Raw genomic sequence first — 20722 nt, 5'->3', positions numbered from 1 at the left:
GTCCTTGGTATAGTAGTGGGAGTTCTCCTTCAGGATCATGATGTTCGTCAGAGTGAATTTCAGCAGCTTCCCTACCATCGAATTTTTATCATGCTGCTCTTGGAACTCAATGCACCTGAGCATGTGTTGGAAACCATTAATTTTCAGACACTTACAGCTTTCTGGTGAGTATTGTGTTTGAGATTTTGTGTTAAGGTTTGCTGGATTAATGTAGTAAAATTTTAGGAGTAGAACCCTTGAGCACTTTGAGGCTTCATTCATGTGCTGTTCACTGTTTTTAAGTTGGACTGTGCTTCTGACTAAGGTTTTTCTTCTTTCAGCAATACATTCCACATCTTGAGGCCTACCAAAGCTCCTGGCTTTGTATATGCCTGGCTTGAACTGATTTCCCATCGGATATTTATTGCAAGAATGCTGGCACATACGCCACAGCAGAAGGTGTGGCTGCAGTTTATCTCCTGTATAAGACTATAACTACCTGGGCTTATCAGCACTGCCTATAGATTTCTATTAGCATTTAGTAGTAATTGTACTTCTTCCAAACTTAGTTGGGAGTTCTATTTATTGTTCACTCAAGTCTTGAGAGAGGTTTAACCAAGTACTTGACTGCCTCTGCCTGAAAGCCATTCCTCAATGATTAGGTGTTGCTGCTTCAACTCAGTTGTGGGCCACCTGTGTCAGTCTCTCAAAGTTTTATTTATTTATTTTTTTCCTTTCTTTCGCTTAAAATGTTTTGCTTCTGTATGCACAGAATGATTTATGGCGGGGAGAGGGGGAAGGGGTATTGTTTTTACTTAATTAGAGACGGAGTCCTGCTCTGTTGCCCAGGCTAGAGTGCAGTGGTGCACTGTAACCTCCACCTCCCTGGTTCAAGCACTTCTGCCTCAGCCTCCTGAGTAGCTGGGATTACAGCCGCCTACCACTGCACCTGGCTAATTTTTATTTTCTTAGTAGAGATGGAGTTTCACCATCCTGGCCAGGCTGGTCCCGAACTCCTAATCTCGTGATCCACCTACCTTGGCCTCCCAAGGTGCTGGGATTACAGGTGTCAGCCACTGTGCCCGGCCTGGTGTTTTTTTAAAAGTTAAAATCCATGTGTGCCCTCCTAAATATCTGAATAAATCTCTGGGTAATAGGGCTCTGGAGCTTGTTGGTTTTATAGATTCTCACTCTAAATGCTGAAGTTCTCACACTAAGGTTGAGGTCTGCTGGACTACTTTATTTTGAAAGATTGTGATCAAATTCTATTTAAAGAGTTCTTAATTTAATTGGTAATACAACACAGTTAACATGAGAAGCTTTTTTTCCTCCCATCTTGGAATTAAATTGGCAAATGAATACTGCAGAAACTACCATTCTTTAGCTCTTCAGATCAGAAGAAATGTGACTGCTATGTAATATGGAGGGAACTTGACAAAAAAAGGAAGGTGAAATAGCCCTTAATTGAAGTTGGTTTTGTTTGGTGGAGAACAGCCTTCTAGGAGGAAGAAACACAACATAAGAAATACAATTATCCAGTAATTAATTGTATGGTTGGGAAAGGGTGAGCAAGCCAACTTTGTCTGAAAATAAAGGATTCATGTTGTGGACTCAACAAGGTTATTTGCCAAGAGTTGGGTTGCAAGAGGGAGAAGAAATGCTTGAGACTCAATAAGGAATTAAGAAAACAGATTTATTGTTAGTTTCTGCAGTTGACTATTTTGTGTTCTATCAGAAGTTTCCTCAAGGTTTCCTCCTCTCCCTTTTTAAATTTTGCTACAAGCACACAGGGACCATTATGTCTTGAAATCTCTGGAGCCAGTTGTTTGTTTCAAGTATTATTTCTCACTCTCTTCATAATAACTTAGGTCTTTTTAAATGCCAATCTTTTTTCTTTTTTTTTTGAGATGGCGTTTTACTCTTGTTGCCCAGGCTGGAGTGCAATGGCATGATCTCAGCTCACTGCAACCTTCGCCTCCCAGGTTCAAGCAATTCTCCTGCCTCAGCCTCCCGAGTAGCTAGGATTACAGGTGCCCGCCACCAAGCCTGGCTAATTTTTTGCATTTTTAGTAGACATGTGGTTTCACCATGTTGGCCTGGCTGGTCTTCAACTCCTGACCTCAGGTGACCCACCCACCCGCCTCGGCCTCCTAAAGTACTGGGATTACAGGCATGAGCCACTGTGCCCGGCCTTTAATGCCAGTCTTTAGTAGAGGTACACCGTTAGTATTCTCTACTTACATTAGCATGAAGAAAATAAGTCAGTGTAGCTGCTTGGGTGACTTCTAGTGGTTGAAAAACAGCTGAGTATAATTATGACTCATGTACATTTCTTTCAGGGGTGGCCTATGTATGCACAGCTACTGATTGATTTATTCAAATATTTAGCGCCTTTCCTTAGAAATGTGGAACTCACCAAACCTATGCAAATCCTCTACAAGGTAATCAAGTTGGATTTATTATAAATTAAAATAACTTTGAGATCTTAAAACAAAATACACTTCAGGAGTCTGAGGCCTTGTTTTGTTTTTATTAAGCATTTAAGGCGACATACATTCATTCAGAAAAGTGCAGAAATCAAATGTACTTGTATAACCAGCACCCAAATTGTACAAGTGCTTGTGTGTTCAACTTTAGAAGATACTACAGTTTTACAAAGTGTTTGTACCAATTTATACTTTTGAACAGCACAGAAGAGTTACTGTTTTTCCTACATCTTGCCATACTTGGTATTGTCTGTTTTTCATTTTAGCCATTTTGGAAGTTATACTGTGAGATCTCTTTGTGGATTTAATTTGCATTTCCTTGATGATTTCTCTTTTTTTGGGGTGGGGGACGGGGGAGACAGAGTCTCTCACTCTGAAACCCAGGCTGGAGTGCAGTGGTGCAATCCCAGTTACTGAACTTCAGCCTCCCAGGTTCAAGTGATACTTGTGCCTCAGCTTCCCTAGTAGCTGGGACTACAGGCATGTGCCACCACGCCTGGCTAATTTTTTGTGTATTTAGTAGACATGGGGTTTCATCATGTTGGTCACACTTGTCACCTTAAGTGAGCAGTCCACCTCAGCCTTCTGAAGTGCTGGAATTGTAGGCATGAGCCACTGCACCGGGCCTCCTTGATTATTTCTTAATGAGGTTTTCATGTATAGATCGGCTGTGGATATCACCATCACCTTTTTGTGATGCTCCTCTTCCAGTCTTTTGGCTCTTGTTTGTATTTTTATGTATTAAATCTTTATATATTCTAAATACAAGCCCTTTGTTACTATATATTCAAACATCTCCCACTCATAGCTTGCCCTTTACCTCCCTTAAATGAAGGTTGAAGTGTTTTTTGAGGAACAGAAGCTTTAAAACTTACTGTAGTCAAAACTGTAGATTTTTAAACTTCTGTTAAAAAGTTGCTTTTTGTGACTTGTGTAGGAAATCTTTGCATGTCTCAACGTGCTAAGTTGTTCTATCTTTCACCTATCTGAATTGTCAGATTTATGGGCATAAAATTGTTAAATGTTCTAAAACTATTTTTCATGACTGTAGGATCTGTAATGTCATTCCTGACATTAGTAATTTTTGTATTTTCTCTACCAGTCTTGGTTAGGGTTTATCAGTTGATTAATCTTTTATAACAACTGACTTGGGCTTTGATTTCCTCCCTTTTCAGTACTTTACAGAATTTATATGCTTTTACTCTGCTTTCTTTGGTTTTCATTAGTTCTTTTTTTTTTAGCTTCTGAAGATAGATGCTTACATCATTGTATCTTTATTTTTTTGTCCAGCCTTCTCTTCTAGCATTTCATTTCAGCATGTGAATTCCTGATGCCTAGTTTTTCATACCTAAATGGAAATATTTGATAAATCATCTGTGATAATGTTAATTAAAGCCTAAAACTTTTGAAAAAATGTTACTAAAGTGTATTTTACTTTTTTTGGGGGTGGGGGAGACAACGATAAATTCATAATAGGAAGATGTTAACTCCCTTTTCTTAGTGTGGAAATGTTTTTCTTGTTTTTTAAAATAGGGCACTTTAAGAGTGCTGCTGGTTCTTTTGCATGATTTCCCAGAGTTCCTTTGTGATTACCATTATGGGTTTTGTGATGTGATTCCACCTAATTGTATCCAGTTAAGAAATTTGATCCTGAGTGCCTTTCCAAGAAACATGAGGCTCCCAGACCCATTCACTCCTAATCTAAAGGTAAAGTTCCAACTAGTTAAAGGAAAAGTTATGTCTTAGTATTTCAGTCCTTTCTCTGATAAGTAGGCTGTTGCAACACTTCCCTACTCAACATACATGCACACTGTTAGTAAGAGTACTCTTTAAAGGAAATAATCATGTTTTTAAGCCTGATATATGGTATGATACTGTTGCTATTGCTGTTGCTGGTTCACAGCGTTTTTCTAGTTGCTAGTTTTCATATTAATTTTGATATTAAATTTAGCTCTATTTATAGAACCCTGGCTTAGGTGTTGGGGCAAGCATTTGCTGGGTGTGCCCTACATGGCAAAGAATCGCAGAACAAATAGACCTTTGTAATCTCTATATTTCTTTTTCTTTCTTTGAGGCAGAGTCTCATTCTGTGACCCATGCTGGAGTGCAGTGGCACAATCTCGGCTCACTGCAACCTCCCCTTCTCTGGTTCAAGCGATTCTCCCACCCCAGCCTCCTGAGTAGATGGGATTACAGGCATGTGCCACCACTCCTGGCTAATATTTTGTGTGTGTTTAGTAGAGATGGGGTTTTGCCATGTTGACCAGGTTGGTTTTGAGCTCCTGACCTCAAGTGATCTGCCTGCCTTGGCCTCCCAAAGTGTTGGGATTGCAGGTGTGAGACACTGCGCCTGACTGTAATCTCCATATTTCACAGGTGTTTTGTGTGTCTGTGCACCTGTGCAGTTGTCCCTTGGTCCCTTGCTATTCTTGGGGGATTGGTTCCATGACCCACTGGGACACAGAATTTTAAGTATGCTTAAGTCCCTTATGTAAAGTGGCATATAACCTTTGCATAACCTCTTAAATGATATCTGTATTGCTTATGATACCTAGTATAGTGTAATGCTATGGAAATAACTATTTTAAACTATATTAATGAACTTTTTAAAATTTGTGTTTTTTATTGTATTATTATTTTGATATGAAGTCTCACTGTCACCCAGGCTGGAGTGCAGTGGTGTGATCTCGGCTCACTGCAGTCTCCGCCTCCCAGGTTCAAGTGATTCTCCTGCATTAGCCCCCCAAATAGCTGGGACTACAGGTGCCCACTACCATGCCTAGCTAGTTTTTTTTATATTTTTAGTAGAGATGGGGTTTCACTATGTTGGCCAGGCTGGTCTCAAACTCCTGACGTCGTGATCCGCCCGCCTCGGCCTCCCAAAGTGCTAGGATTACAGGCATGAGCCAGTGCACTGGGCCTGGGAGCTCATTCTTGAATTACTACTTTTTGTAGTCTACCCCATATTTTCGACTTGAGGTTAATTGGATGTGGAACCTGAGGATATGGAGAACCCACTATATGTTTTTCAGTTGTTGGAATAAAGGAGAGAAAGGACCACTTAATCTCACCACCCTGACGTGGCTACTATAGTTTGTTTAAGAGACAGGGGTCTCACTCTGTTGCCCAGGCTGAAGGGCAGTGACTATTCACAGGTGTGAACATAGTGTACTCCAGCTTCAAGCTCCTGTGCTCCAGCCGTCCTTCTGCCTCAGCCTCTAGAGTAGCTGAGACTAGAGGTGCACACCACTAGAAGTGCTCAGCTATAGTTTAAATGTAGTCTCTACTGTGTCACATGCATTTTTTCAAAAAGGACTAAGTGTGATGTCTTGTCCTGCTGAGGCTTCTTTTCAAAGAGTCATTATGAGTGAGGACTCTTACTCTGATTTCTTGTTTTGAAATCCAAGTCCAGGAAAAATCAGTTTTGCAAATTAGATCTTTGCCCAAAAGGTATCTTGCCTCTGGAAAGAAAATACATTATAGAGTGAACAATTTCTATTGTTTTCTACCAAGATTCTTCTAATTAAAGAAAGACTGATTAAAAGTAATAATATGGCACCTGTGCTCTTCAAGGCATTTATAATGTATATAGTTTTAGAAAAAGTGTTCTACCACTTTTTAGCATAGGTGTAATTTACTAATACAAATGACTCTGTGATTCTTGTATTTTTGTCTGTGGCAGGTGGACATGCTGAGTGAAATTAACATTGCCCCCCGGATTCTCACCAATTTCACTGGAGTAATGCCACCTCAGTTCAAAAAGGATTTGGATTCCTATCTTAAAACTCGATCACCAGTCACTTTTTTGTCTGATCTGCGCAGCAACCTACAGGTTAATTTGTTTGGCTTAAAATTCAGCTCTGTCTTCCATAGAAAGCACTTTTGGTGTCTGTATGGTCCTGTGTGTGGTCCATTTCGGAGTTAAGTCTTTTATTGTCATTTCCATCAGTTGGGTGAGCTTAACTGGATTTATATATTTATGAGTTCATTTCATTAGTGATATTTTGATACAGCTTTGGATGAGACAACCCTGTGAGAGTAGACCACTGACAGTCATTAGCTGTACTCTCAAGATTTTTCTAAATAAAAGGATGCTGATTCACATTTCTGTATAGGATATTTTGAAAGTTATGTATTTATAATCCATGCTGTGCAACCACAACTTTTCAAAATTTAATTGGCACAGTGCATATTTTGATTTTATAAACATAACTTTAGATCTGTGTCATGAGTACAGTGATAGAAGCTTTGGCTTCCTGAGGGAAATCACATTTCTCTTATTGGTACAGCCATGTTTGGAGCATCTGTGTATTTGTTAAATAACCTCACAAATTTATGCAAGTGAATCACAATAAATGTTCAGCCTTTCCACAAAGGTGTAAGAAGGGCTTAGAAATACTGGGGTAGAATCAGTCCTCTGCAGGAGTAAGCATAAGGAGTTCTGTTTTGCTCATTTAAGGTATCCAATGAACCTGGGAATCGCTACAACCTCCAGCTCATCAATGCACTGGTGCTCTATGTAGGGACTCAGGCCATCGCGCACATCCACAACAAGGGCAGCACGCCTTCAATGAGCACCATCACTCATTCAGCACACATGGATATCTTCCAGAATTTGGCTGTGGACTTGGACACTGAGGGTGAGTGAAGCCTGCCAGTTCTCAGAGTAGAGTTCTCTGTGCTTTTTGCTACAATCTGATGGCAAACATGTACAAATGCTTCAAGCCACAGTAGTGAAGCAGAGTTCTGTCAGTATATTCATAGGTCTGGTTGATTATTTTATCTTTAATTGGTCATTATCTGCCCAGTGCAGGAAATACAAAAAAGCACAAAGCAAAGGATTCTGTAGAATCCTGCAGTATCAGCTTTGGTATATGTGACTGCAGTTGTTAGTGTGAAAATAAACTTCCTTTTCTTTAAGTCCCTTTAAACATAGGCTCTTATGGCAATGTTTTGTTAGCCTGCCTTATATAAGCATTTTTATTGGTGCCTGTTTGTTAGGCATCTTGTTAAATGTTTGTGTATAAAATTAATGACTCTCCTGTTCTGCAGAAAGCTCACAGTATATAATTCCTGTTGCAGGTTGCAGCTTTCCTGCTTGAGCTACATTTCTTTTGGTGCTCTTCTTATAATAGAGACCCCAGTTAGGTGCCGTCTAATTGTACAGTCCTGTCCAGGTTTTGCATACATATACTTTGGGGGTGGGGACATTACTCTGAACTTTGCTACTGATTCTTGAGAGGTGAATTAATGTTGCATATATGCTGATGCCTATATGTAGGATGGATTTAAGACAGCTTAAATTCAAGATATAAAATTGAACACCATCACGTCCAGAGCTCGGCAATAAAAGGATGGCAGCCTTTTAGAGAAATGTGTCACTGTAATAGACTGACAAACATGAGTAATCAGCAGAGGCAGATAACCAGAGCCAATTAAGATAGTATTTATTCCAAAGTAGTTTAGACTAATGGTTCTCAAAGTGTGGTCTGTGTACCCTTAGGGTGTCAAGACCTTTTTAGGAGGGCTGTGAGGTCAAAACTTTTTTGTCTTGCTCTGTCACCCAGGCTGGTATGCAGTGGGGCAGTCTCGGCTCACCACAACTTCTGCCTCCTGGGTTCAGAGGCAATTCTCCTGCCTCAGCCTCCTGAGGAGCTGGGATTACAGGCATGTGCCACCATGCCCACCTAATTTTTTTTTTTTTAGATGAAGTCTCACTCTGTCGCCAGGCTGGAGTGCAGTGCGGTGTCTGGCCTTTTTCACTTGTTTCAGCAGAGCAGAGACGGGGTTTCACCATGTTGGTCAGGCTGGGTCTCGAACTCCTGACCTCAGGTGATCCACCCACCTCGGTCCCCTAAAGTGCTGGGATTACAGGCGTGCGCCACTGCACCCGGTCAATTTTTGTATTTTTAGTAGAGATGAGGTTTCACTATGTTGGCCAGGCTGATCTTGAACTCCTGACCTCAAGTGATCCACTTATCTCAATCTCCCAAAGTGTTGGGATTACAGGCGTGAGCCACTGCGTCCGGCCAAAACCATTTCCCTCATGAGACATTTGCTGTTTTGGATCTATTCTGTCATGAGTATATGGCTGAATTTCTCAGAGGTTATAAAAAATACACTGTAATAACAAGTTGAACACAGAAGCAGAAATGAGAATCCAGCTGTCTTTTATTAAGCAAGAATTAAAGATCTGCAAAATGTAGAAAAACTTAGTGATGAGTGTCACCAGAAAATATTTCATGTTACTTCTATTAACATATAATGGGTCTCTTTTTAAAAATGAATAAATATTTTAAAAATCTAATTTCTAAAGTGGAAAATACTGAAATAAAACCTACAGAAATGAGAACTCTTTGCGGTCCGGAGAACCACAGCTTTAAACCAAAGATTAATTTGAAAGCCTCTATCAGAAACCCAAACCCTAGCCAGTTAGAACTGTCTTCCTATATTGACTTTTCAGACTAAGTCCTAAGTCAAGGTTTCTTGATTTCTAGGTCGCTATCTCTTTTTGAACGCAATTGCAAATCAGCTCCGGTACCCAAATAGCCACACTCACTACTTCAGTTGCACCATGCTGTACCTTTTTGCGGAGGCCAATACGGAAGCTATCCAAGAACAGATCACAAGGTAAGAGAGCAGTTTACTTTTTAAATGCTTCAAAATGGTCCCCCTGTCCTTTCATCTTAAAGTATTGGGTTTTTGTTTTCCTGTGCATTCAATGTTAAGTAAAAATCTTATTTAAAATTATTATTTTTGATACGTAGTGTTGCTCTGTTGCCCAGACTGGAGTGCAATGCTGAGATCTCAGCTCACTGCAACCTGTTCCCCAAGTAGCTGGGATTACGGGCGCCCACCACCATTCCCAGCTGATTTTTGCATTTTAGTAGAGACAGGGTTTCAGGATGTTGACCAGGCTGGTCTTGAACTCCTGACCTCAAGTGATCCGCCCACCTCAGCCTCCCTAAGTGCTGGGATTACAGGCTTGAGCCACTGCACCCAGTCTTCAGTGAAAATCTTATATATGTCTAATAATCTTTTAAATGTGGGATGCAATTGTGAGCAAAATGGATAGTTCCTGCCCTCCTAATACTCATTCTGATGGACACATATCACAAGTAGAGAATTAGACATCATAATCATTCCTTAAAAAGTAGTTTATACCACAAGGCATATTTTGATTAAAGGTCAGAGTTTCTCTGAGGTGGTAGTGATAACTAGTCCTAAGTCATGTAGGTCTATGGAAGACTATGTTAAGGACCTTGGACTTTTCCTCATTAACTCTGGGTTCAAAGCAGTAGCAATAACAGGATCATACTTGAATTTTCCTTACAATAGTTAGGAATCTGTTGCCAGATTGCCTAGACTATATATAGAATTGGAGAGATTGTTACTGAGGTAGATATATACATACTTATATTTTAAAAATTGGGCCAGACTCTTGAAACTTGCCCATTTGCCTAATTAAGTTGTACCTATGGTGCTAAATATGGTATTCCTTTGATTTGTGTACCAAAATATCTTATTGGATGCTTAGATGATGTGTTCCATTTTGTTTATATAAAGCCGCAGTAAGTCTCCTTGTACTTAACCTTTGTTATGCTTCATGTACAGCTGACATTGGTACGTGAAAGGATATAAAGTTAAGCCAGTACTTACTGGTATTCAGAAAAATTTTACCAATTTACACGTGCGCTAGTAGTGTTAGAATTCTTATTTCCTACCTTTTCATTGAGAGCTCATTCTTTTTCTTTGAGATGGAGTCACTCTGTTGCCCAGGCTGGAGTGCAGTGGCGCGATCTCAGCTCCCCACAACCTCCACCTACTGGGTTCAAGAGGTTCTCCTGCCTCAGCCTCTGACTGCTGGGATTACAGGCATGAACCACTACGCCTAATTTTTGTATTTTTAGTAAGATGGCATTTCTAGTAAGATGGCATTTCAACACGTTGGCCAGGCTGGTTTCCAACTCCTGACCTCGGGTGATCCACCCAGCTTTGCCTCCCAAAATGCTGGGATTACAGGCATGAGCCACTGTACCAGGCCTGGGAGCTCATTCTTGAAGTTACTACTTTTTGTACTATGTGTGCCATGTACTCTGGGCTTTATGTGGCTTCCCCTCCCCCATCACCCCTTATTCTGAACAGCTCTGAGATACATGCTGTTATCTGCACTTTACATTAATACGTGGTCTTCTAGGGCTAAGAACAGTGTTTCAAACCCAGTTATTCCACCCCATGCTATTTGGAGTATACTGACTAAAGGTCTTTACTAAAGGTGAAAACTTTGGCATGTGGTTCAATAATCAGGGAGAAGTTAGAAGAGAAAGGTAATGGAAGAATCATCATGAATTTGTATGCTTCTCTGCATTAACTAGCTCTTTCTCCCTTTTCAGAGTTCTTTTGGAACGGTTGATTGTAAATAGGCCACATCCTTGGGGTCTTCTTATTACCTTCATTGAGCTGATTAAAAACCCAGCGTTTAAGTTCTGGAACCATGAATTTGTACACTGTGCCCCAGAAATCGAAAAGTGAGTTAAAAGTAATTTTTAATTGTCTAGTAATGAGACTGGAGAATGAAAACCATTTGTCTCTAGGTTGGGTCCGTGATTAGTAGCGAAGCAAATGAGATGCAACGTATTGCTAGGCCTACTCTTAATCACAAATTTGTAACTAACTTAACTGTCTTTGCCCTTCAGGTTATTCCAGTCGGTCGCACAGTGCTGCATGGGACAGAAGCAGGCCCAGCAAGTAATGGAAGGGACAGGTGCCAGTTAGATGAAATTGCATCTCCGTTGTACGTGTCACCCTACCGGTCTCACTGCACCGAGTTCATAAACTGACTGAAGAATCCTTTCTGCTCTTCCTGACTTTCCCAGCCCTTTGGTTTGCGGGTATCTGCCCCAACTACTGTTGGGATCAGCCTCCTGTCTTATGTGGGCACGTTCCAAAGTTTAAATGCATTTTTTTTTTTGACTCTTGGCCAAAATTTAGAAGATGCTGTGAATATCATTTTGAACTTGTGTAAATATATGAAAGAGAAAACCTTTGTCTGGAACTTCTTGGGTTTGTGCAAGCTGTGTCCAAGGCAAGTACATAAACAAACAACTGGTACCTTGTAATAAAGAGGCAGCTGATGCCATGCACTTGTCTGAGGGCATAGCTCCATGTCATCTGACATTCCTGGTGTCCCAAAGAATAGCAAAAAGCCAGTTTGAATATTATGTAACTTATTTTTTTAATGTGGATAGGGGACCCTGAAAATCACTAAGTTATTAAAAATGTGGATGTGCTAGAATTTGATATGTCCGGGAACATAGGAAGGGCTCACTGTTGGAATCCCTGGTTTTGTCTCTACCCAAACCCATTCTAAAGCTGACTGCATTTGTACCATTTTATTTCTTTTGGGGAATATGTACCTAAGCCATGTGAGATGGGGGTCAACTCTTTCTTTTATATAAAGGGAAACCAGACCAGGCTTAAATCCCACCCCCTACCCTCACCCCCACATCCCTCTCCTGAAACTTTTATAAACTGTAGGAATACAGGAAAGGGAACCAAATCTCATGAATTGCCCTCCCCCATTACTCCACTGAATGGCCATACAGGCTAAGCTGAATAATGACAAAGATGAAAGGACCAATACAGCCTTCTTTTTTTTTTTTTTTGTAAGGATTTTGAATGTTTTGCTAATGTATTGGTCCCTGTGTTGTATTTTGTAGCCTTTCCTGGGCTTCAGCTCCCCTACTACTTCTTGTATGTGTATGCATACTGTAGCCAACCATTAAAGTCATGACACACACATGAGTCCACTGTGCCTTTCTCAGTAGCAGCAGCCAGTGCTGATGGTGAGGAGGAAAAGTGGACAGTTCAGCCTTGCAGAGCTTGGGGCCATTGGGAACCACCAACTTCTTGCTGAATGATAGGTCATTCCCACTACTAAACTGGCATGTTTAAGAAAGGAAATTTTATTTTTCTTCCTATTTCAAAACTGGAAAATTGCTGGAGTAGGTTTCTCTGGTTAAACCGAATTTAAAATGCCCAGTTTTCTTTAATATCCTTTACCCAGAGTAGATACGTATTTTAAAACTTAACCAACTTGAGTTATGACTCAAGTTTTACCGCCAGAGAGGACAAAAAGGTTCAAAGTTAAATAAAAGTCCTCCTCGAGTGATGTCTTAGGGTTTATTCCCCGAGGGCTGGTTTGTGCCATCTAGTGTGAACCTCAGGTAAGTGATCATTGAGTGCTATTTACACAGCTTATTAAATCCTGAGAGTCTTTTAAAGGTTAAGTGACTTCCTCAAACTAGACTTAGATTTAAAATAAGGTCTACCTCCAAAGTCTGTCCATATATTAAATGCTGTGGAACACAACAAGACCTATTACTACCATATTTCCACTGGCTTTGGTTAAAACTAACCAAATGGTTGTAACATGTTAAGTAACAATTAGCAGTGATTGCCAAGTCTGCTGTTCTCAATCCTTAAACACATCCACCCTTACCTCAATTTATCCTGGTACACCACCTTTGCCTCTTTCCCTTTTGGTGTTTAAGATCCAAATTTTCCTCTTTTTCAAACATCAGTGAGTATTAAAGTTCTTACTGCTGTTCCTTCAGGGAACAGGGAAGCTGCTAACTTGTCAGTTCCAACAACTGATGTAAGATCATCTTCTGACCATAGCGAACCTGTAAGGCTTGCTGTTCCCTCCGGCTGAGTTTAGCGTAGACCTCCTTATTGCCGAGTATATCTTTGTCAGTTTTTAAGTCTGTGGCATAGGTTTGCAGGGTCAATAGAATGCTGTCTCGAAGCAGCTGTCTCCACGATGCTTTGAGCTTGGGAATGTTTGTGATCGTCAGGCTGCCCTCTTCCCTTTTATCATCTCCCCCTCCATCCTGGTCTTTAAACTCTCTGAACTCTTCAGCGGGCATGCACAGTACCTAGAAGCAACCACAGAGCCCTTTAATTAGGAAGCACTACTCGCATACATCTGAAATGATTCAGGAGACTGAACTCATCTTAGCATTTATTAAAAATCTCACATTTCCTCTATCTTCTAGCTATTTTGCTTTAAATACTCAAATCAGCATTAAATGGCCTCTTCAGCCTTTTACCTTGAGTGTGGTGGTCAGCTCCTCTTCAGTCAGCACCTCCTCCCTCCCTATCACAAAAGCTCCCTCTTCCCCTACCATCTCCAGTTTGCATAGGAAATCCCAGCGCTCATACAGTAGGAGTCTTTCAGCTTCAGTTTTTGTTCCTGTAGATGAAACAGCAATGTGAAAGTCTTAGTACACCTAAGGGCTCTTGTCTTTACCACCTAGTCAACAAAGTCAACTGCTCTTTAGCAAGGCTATTTAACCCGAGACGTGGGTACAGATACTGCCATCAGTGTCAAAGATTAATGATACACTCACCCTGTAATGCTGCCTCACGAACTGTCACCATCTGAATGTCAGCTGTGTCATCTGTGTTGTCAGGATATGGTTCAACAAAACCGTACATATGAATCAGTTGCCAGTTAGCCATTTGCCCATAAGTGTTGAAAATCTCATGGCCTTTAGGAATGGGCTGAGTGGCTACCATCCGAAGACAATCCTGAGGTGAAAGGGAGAAGCTGGGGGCATGCCTTTCACAGGCCGGCCCCATAAAGATTACTTCCTCTTAAGAGCCTTCAGCAGGTGTATGTAGTTCAGCCATGGGACTGATGCTGTTAACTACCAAAGTTCTACCTTTATTTCCTGTTAGACCTTGAATTGTGAAACAAAAAGGGTTAGGCTCACTTTAAAAGGCCAGCTTCATGTTTAACTGGGTGGATTTCTGCACAGTCATCTTCAGCACTTAAAAAGCTGGTAGCTCTAAAGATGAAATTTCTGGCTGGGCGTGGTGGCTCACACCTGTAATCCCAGCCCTTTGGGAGGCTAAGGTGGGCGGATCATGAGGTCAGGAGTTACGACCAGCCTGGCCAACAAGGCAAAAAAAACCCTGTCTCCACAGAAAAAATAGAAAAATTTAGCTGGGCGTGGTGGCGGGCACCTGTAATCCCAGCTACTCGAGAAGTTGAGGCATGGAGAATCGCTTGAACCCAGGAGGCAGAAGTTGCAGTGAACAGAGACCACGCCACCACACTTCAGCCTGGGCAACACAGCAAGACGGGGGAATGAAATTTCTGCAGATCAAAGTCGGAAAAAAAAATGAAGGCAAGGATTAAGAAATAACCATACTAATTTTTGATCCTACAAAGATGCCATCTTTTCTTGCAACTATCCATATAGAATAGAACTGGTATAAACAGCTTTATACTAGTTCTAAGATCGTCTTAGACCTCTGGCCTGTGAATATCCTCACCCCTCCAAAACAGCGAGACTGTCTGTTCCAGGCTACTATCCACAGAGCCACACACAGTCTGGGATCAATGATAAGAGCAGCCAGCAGGGAATGAAACATGGCTATGCAGACCACCAAATCGCTAGCACTAAATAAATGATGGTTACAGTTTATCAGAGGGTTAACCACAACTTTGAGGACTTTAAAATGTTTTGCATTCAAATGATTCTTCAGTGATATGCATACTAAAGGAGCGTACAGGAGGAGGTGATTTCACTACTCATTTTGTAGCACTAGGAAGAGAATGGAGCCTAAGTCACAATGGCTTACATCATGCTCAATCAGTGCACCAGCAACTCCACTCACCGCAGAGTATTCCAGATTGGCATTGTGGTTGGCTAAGTGGTTTAGTATGTCTGCAGCGGGCACCATCATGGGGGAGTTGGGCTCTTTTTCATCCTCCTCTTCCTCCAGTGGTTCCTGAAAGCTGCCATTGAGAGAACCTGGTTAAGGCCCTGACTTGGGTGAGGGACTAGGGGTGGGTTTCACTGTCTTTCTCCTTTTGTCCCTTTATAGACTTCTAAAGAAAAGGGTTCCGTTAGGCCCCAGTCACTGACCTATAGGCCATCACAAGGGCCACGAGCTGGAGGTAGAGTTCTAGGGAGTGAACCCTGAGGCTGAAGAGATCGGGGTGAGCTTCCATAAAGGGCAGCACAATCGAGTGGTACTCGCTACGGATGCTGTCCAAATCCTTCTCCACGGCCTCAGGTACGCCTGTGCCCTGCAGCAGGCGCCGGCGCTCCTCCTCTGGCCTGCAGGGACACCCACACCCAGGTTCCCTTCATCCTCCACGCACTTTACTGGGTAAGACTGGTGCTGCGGGGGATTGAGGGGAGGACTCTGTCCTTGCAGCAGGCTACGGTGCAGACGCTCCCCAACCCCTCCCAAGGCTCTCACCAGAACATAGGGTGCTCCAAGTGGCCCAGCTCGGGCCAGAGCGCAAAGTACGGCCTCCAGTGTGAGACCGGGGCCTGCAGCTCGTGTAGCAGCGCTAGCAGCAGTGGCACCCAGCCCGACTGGCTCTGCAGCGCGCCTCGCTCTGAGGGAGACACAGGAGTGAGCGTCCCGGCGCAGCCTCTCAGGCCCGCCCCAGCGCCCTCGCCCGCCGCCGTGTCCACCTCGCTCCAGCAGGCCGCCGATGGAGCAGGTGTGCTGCGACAGGATCGCGGCACGCGGCACCACGAACAGCAGCTCTCCGGCCTGCACGCTCTCCCGGGTCACCATGCCGTAGCCGGCCACCGTGCCCTGACGGCTGACCTCCACCTGAGCAGGAGGACGGCTGGTCAGGGCAGCCCGCGCTCCACCGCGGGTCCTCAGCCCGCCCGCTCGCTCGCTCTCTCACCTTGGGGCTCAACTCCAGTCCCACCCGCCGGCACCAGCTCAAGAAGCCGGCCACAGGATCCGGGTCGCCGCAAGCCATGGGCCCCGCCACCTGAGATAAGTGAGCGCAGTGACCAGGCCAAGTCCCCGAAGGCCCGCTGAGAACGAGAGGAGACTGCGGCGCGTGCGCAGAACGGGCTTTGGGGGGAAGAGGGGACAAGGGGAGAGGGGCGCGGGACCCGCGGGAGGGAGCGGAGAGGAGGCACGCGGACGGTCCTGCGGACAGAGAAGGGGTGAGGCACGGAGGAGAAGGCTGGAACCCACGCCCACCACTCACCCGTGGGCGCTTCGCCTGAGTCGCCATGGCCTGAGCGTGAACCGCCCCGCGGGCCCGTAGGTAGCGCGGTCACTTCCGGCGTCTCTGGCTCCGCCCCGGCGCCGGAACCACGTGGTACCTGTTTTGGCGTCCGCGCTGTGGACGGGCCGGGGTTAGCGCCAGCTGGAATGGTTCCTCCTGAACACATCTTGAATCCAGGGTCTCTAGTTGAACTTGCACGGTCCGCGTGCAGGAAGGAGTGTCCCGTGCTGCTTGGAGCTTGTTTCTGAGCCAGGTGCAACCCTGGCCTTTGGTCCGTCCCGGAGAGCTGAGGCTTCTTGCGGTCTGGATCGGAAGCCGAGGTCTGGCGGCCTGCGGGTGATGAGCGCACGCATCTGGGGGGCCAGCGGCCTCCTGATCTCGACCCCTTGTTACCGATGGCCATCAAACCGTTCTACTGGTATTTGTTCGGAGCAGTTTTCGTGTGTGTTTCGGAGTGGCGTGGCCTGGAGGGCTCCTGGATCTAGACTAGATCCCTTCTGCCCTTATTTGCCAGTACATCCTCGTTTTTAATCTGCTGCATAGCACGTGGTGGGTTTTATTAGCTAAAGTAGTAGGGACTCAGTATCTACCTATTGGGTAAATGAATGAATTGAATAAAACAAGTGGTGGTTAAACGTGGGGAAGTAGCATGCTGTTAATTTAAGAAAACGAGGCTGTGAATATTGAGGTTACAGGAATGGGCTTCGAAGCCAAGCAACGCCGGAGTCAGTTTGGTCTGTTAAGACAGATCCTTTTTTCTGAAGCTCAGTTCTCACTTGCGAAACTAAGATAATAACGTACCCTGTAGAATTAAAGTAAGGATTGGCATGTTGACTAAAGAAAAAAAAATTAAGCTTTTAAAGAATTAGTTTTATTTAGGAGCCTTATTGAGGACTATAGACTGAGGCCTGTAGCCCAGAAGTAATCTTGCTAGGCTGCTCCAACACGGTATTTCAGTCGAGGTTATATATAGGTGAAGATAATATATATAGGTTCTATGTATGTGTAAAATCGTATTAAAGTTTAGAGATAAGTATATCTGGTTATAGATTGCAGAAGTATAATCATTAACCCTGCCAGACATGAGCTTATGTGTAGGAGAAGGCAAAGACCAGGGTCGTTTATCTTTGAAGGAATGCAGCGACTCAGGCAAGCGATTTGGAGGGCAGGTGTGTTTTGTTTTGTCTTTAAGGCATTTTTTTCTGGAGCTGTATTTTTTTTTTTTTTTTTTGAGAGAGTCTTGCTCTGTTGCCCAGGCAGGAATGCAGTGGCACCATCTCCATTACCACCTCCGCCTCCTGGGTTCAAGCGGTTCTCCTGCCTCAGCCTCCCAAGTAGCTGGGATTACAGGCGTGCACCACCACACCCAGCTAATTTTTGTATTTTTAGTAGAAATGGGTTTCGTTGTGTTGCCCAGGCTGGTCTTGAATTCCTAGCCTCAAGTGATTCGCCTGCCTCAGCTTCCTAAAGTGCTGAGATTAGAGGCGTGAGCCACTGCACCTGGCCGAGAACTGTATTTTGTCACTGTTGGGTTTAAGCAGAAATGAGCACATAGGCTTTTAATGTTTGTCATACTCTCCTCTCACTGGTAAAATAATGTACGTGACTTGTACGGGAAGTACAAAGATGGATGGAGACCATCCTCTCCTGGCACCCTCATCCCAAAACCCAAGCAGCACCAGCAGCCCCTGCCTAAACATCTGTCTCTCCAAAAGCTTCCCACGGTGGGCATGGCATCACCACACTGGAATTCTTCTTAGGTTCTTTATTAGTTTTTCAGCACAGTTAACTCTTTCTACGTTGACTAGAGTTTTTACATTTTGTCATCTCATGACAGCAGCCACCAGATCACACAAAATTAGGCTCTTCACTTTGTGTGGAGAAGAAAATAATAAACATTAAAAGTTCACCTTGACCAAAGACAGCCTCCGAAGGAACACCACACATGGGAGGACCCAATGTACACACACACACACACACACACACATATATATAATGTATAGAATATTTATAGTATCTCATCTGAAAACACAGCAAAACAAAATCCAAGATTTGCAGTGCTATCTACAAAGAATTAAGAGGGATTAATTCTACCAGCTTTCAAACAGTCACATTCAGTATTCAGAGGAAGCACGTGAGGGGGTAGAACTGGGGAGAAAATAACACACCACCAGGCTCGTCATGGCTTCGGATTATAGAAGGGGTGATGTGTGCAGAGGAAATACACATCTAGGTGTCCTCTCAGCCTCGGAACACCCGCCACAACCCTCCCCGCTTCACAGCCCTTCATTTTTTCATTGCTCTCTCCCCTATTCTGTTTTGGGGTTTGTGACCATTGATTTAGGGTCCAAGAAAAATGGCTCTGGTTTCTGGGCAGCAAGATTCTACAGGGTAAGGTGGGTGGATGGAAAGCATACGGCACAGTCCTGGGCTTCAGGTGGAAAGGGGGCTGGGGTGTGGGAGAAGCCTTTCTACGCTACCTGGCCCATGTTCAATGTCCAGAACCTTCAGCCCCCAGCAAGCCCCAGCCCAGGCAGCTATGGGGAGGTGGGACTGTGGAAGCCTTGCTGCTTGGGCCAGTTGACCAAATAAACTCTCTCCTCCTCATCCTATGCTTACGGGACACGCTGGCGCAGCCTGGCCAGAGCTCTGCCGGAAACACCACACTGCTACTGATGGCATTGCCCTCTGGGGAACCTGGGGGCAAAAAAGGGTCTCCAGGAACTCAGCTACCCCTGCCTCTGGCCACCTGGGGGCTCCCAAAGGCAGTCGCCATGAAGTTCTCAGGGGTACACACACCACACATGGGCTCTCTCCTCCTCACCCCCATCAGGTCACTGTGGGGACAGAGGACCAGATGACTTCTGCCTCAGGGAGGCCTTGGCTCAGAAATGGGACAGGGCCAGGAGGCGGCAGAGTGTGGGCTGTTAGGGACACTCTGTGGGGTTCCTGCCCTCAGTTCTCCATGTTCTGTCTTCCTTGGGCAGAGAAACCCCCTGACATCTCTGCCTGCCTGGCCCTACAGCACCAGCTGGGCCCAGGGAGCACCAGGAAAGTGGCTGCCCGGTCTGAGTGCCCCCTTGTGGCTATTGTCCAGATGATTGTCACATGTGCTGAGACAGAAACAGGTGTGCTTGGTGGAAGGCGGGGGAAGGGGCCTCCCAGGGCTCCCACGCCAGTGCCTGAGCTGGCCCCCAAGCCCCTGTGGGCCCAGCACCCACCCTCTCGAAGCCTCTGCCATCTGTTAACCTGCCTGCCCAAGGGCTCACCCAGGAATGGCCTGGATCCGTAGCAATCTCCCTCCCTGTGGCCCTGCCCTCCTATGCCTGGGCCGCAGGGAGTGGGATGAGAGGGGTCAAGTCGGCCAAGTTTGAAATGGGGTGGGGAAGAGTGAGCCCCTCAAAACATCTGGATATTTCCGCCACAGCATCTAACATAGATCCCCTCATATTTTTTTTCAAACAGAAGTAACCCCATTTCCTCCCCTTTGCCCTCACAAAAATAAACTAAAGGGAACATGAGCCGGCGCAAGGATGGCAGTGGGACCTCGATGCGGGCGGACAGTTGTCGTCAGCAGGACGGAGGGCTTCAACAGGACACCTCCATGGTGTGGTTGACCTGGCCCAGCCCCTCGCTGCTCTCTGAGTGGGTGCAGGCCTGTGGGCGGCTGCCATCCACTGAGCTGGCACTGGTGAGGGACGCGGTGCGGGAGCGTGCCAGGCGGGTCATGCTGGCTGAGGGCACTGTGGACAGAGACAGGATGGGTGTGAGGACCAGCGGGCAGGGCCAGGCGCCTCCGGTGGGAAAAGTAGGCGCAAGCAAAGCGGCTAGCGAACCGTTCCTCCAAGGCACAGAGGGCTCCTCCCGAGCCGAGAGGTTGGCGGCAGCTGTCGGGCCAGGGGCATGCAGGGCCAGCGACAGTGAGTGGGCCGAGGGGGCTGCGGGCAGCAGGGCCCTCTCAGCGGCTGACCAGGCGCCGCGAGCTGGTGCAGGGAGGTGCTGGGTTTCCAGCTGTGCCTCCCCCAAGAGGATGCGGTGGAGAAGTAGGACTGCTTCCGTAAAGGAGGACACGGAGGGTGGCCTCACACTGCCCTCAATTCAGACTCCGCCCTTATTCTTCGGACTTTCCCAAGCAAGGCTTGCAGGAAGCCAACTCTACCCTCCTGAACGCTCCCGGCCACCTCTGTGGCTCAGGCAG

At 45.0% G+C, this 20722-nt stretch overlaps 3 protein-coding genes across 20 annotated transcripts in view; 1 reads left to right on the top strand and 2 right to left on the bottom strand.

Annotated features, from left to right (window-relative positions):
* CNOT1 (CCR4-NOT transcription complex subunit 1) overlaps positions 1-12264 on the top strand; it is a 91611-nt gene extending 79347 nt beyond the window's left edge. For all 7 annotated transcript variants that reach the window (XM_064383139.1, XM_064383143.1, XM_064383140.1 and 4 more), the window contains 9 exons: positions 1-164; positions 321-438; positions 2319-2420; positions 3999-4172; positions 6148-6297; positions 6925-7105; positions 8963-9095; positions 10859-10993; positions 11162-12264. In XM_064383139.1, the coding sequence (XP_064239209.1) occupies positions 1-164; positions 321-438; positions 2319-2420; positions 3999-4172; positions 6148-6297; positions 6925-7105; positions 8963-9095; positions 10859-10993; positions 11162-11240 (1236 nt within the window). In that variant the 3' untranslated portion in view covers positions 11241-12264. The remainder of the gene's footprint in view (positions 165-320; positions 439-2318; positions 2421-3998; positions 4173-6147; positions 6298-6924; positions 7106-8962; positions 9096-10858; positions 10994-11161) is intronic.
* Positions 10995-19300, bottom strand: SETD6 (SET domain containing 6, protein lysine methyltransferase). Its single transcript, XM_064382966.1, has 11 exons — positions 19264-19300; positions 19144-19221; positions 16723-16854; positions 16504-16621; positions 16189-16442; positions 15744-15885; positions 15404-15598; positions 15153-15273; positions 13877-14057; positions 13577-13719; positions 10995-13402 (listed from the first exon to the last, which is right to left on the bottom strand). Exons 1-11 carry the CDS (start codon positions 19298-19300, stop codon positions 13097-13099), a joined length of 1707 nt encoding a protein of 568 aa, XP_064239036.1. The 3' UTR covers positions 10995-13096.
* NDRG4 (NDRG family member 4) overlaps positions 18275-20722 on the bottom strand; it is a 50370-nt gene continuing 47922 nt past the window's right edge. For all 12 annotated transcript variants that reach the window (XM_012447771.2, XM_012447760.3, XM_012447784.3 and 9 more), the window contains one exon: positions 18275-20267. In XM_012447771.2, the coding sequence (XP_012303194.1) occupies positions 20113-20267 (155 nt within the window). In that variant the 3' untranslated portion in view covers positions 18275-20112. The remainder of the gene's footprint in view (positions 20268-20722) is intronic.

The sequence above is a fragment of the Aotus nancymaae genome, unplaced genomic scaffold, assembly GCF_030222135.1.
Source record: "Aotus nancymaae isolate 86718 unplaced genomic scaffold, 86718_ANA_hifiasm-v0.15.2.pri h1tg000030l, whole genome shotgun sequence".
NCBI lineage: Eukaryota > Metazoa > Chordata > Mammalia > Primates > Aotidae > Aotus > Aotus nancymaae.
Note: the sequence above shows the minus strand (reverse complement) of the source record. Positions and strands in the feature narration are given on the sequence as shown.

Excerpts from the sequence above, each read along its gene's own strand:
- SETD6 (XM_064382966.1), bottom strand. The coding sequence starts at position 19,300 with ATGGCGACTGCCTTTGGGAGCCCCCAGGTGGCCAGAG. Across the intron at positions 15,599-15,743 it reads TTGGAGCACCCTATGTTCTG|GCCAGAGGAGGAGCGCCGGC; the intron begins GTGAGAGCCTTG and ends GTGTCCCTGCAG. Across the intron at positions 13,403-13,576 it reads AGCTGACCACCACACTCAAG|GTACTGTGCATGCCCGCTGA; the intron begins GTAAAAGGCTGA and ends GGTTGCTTCTAG.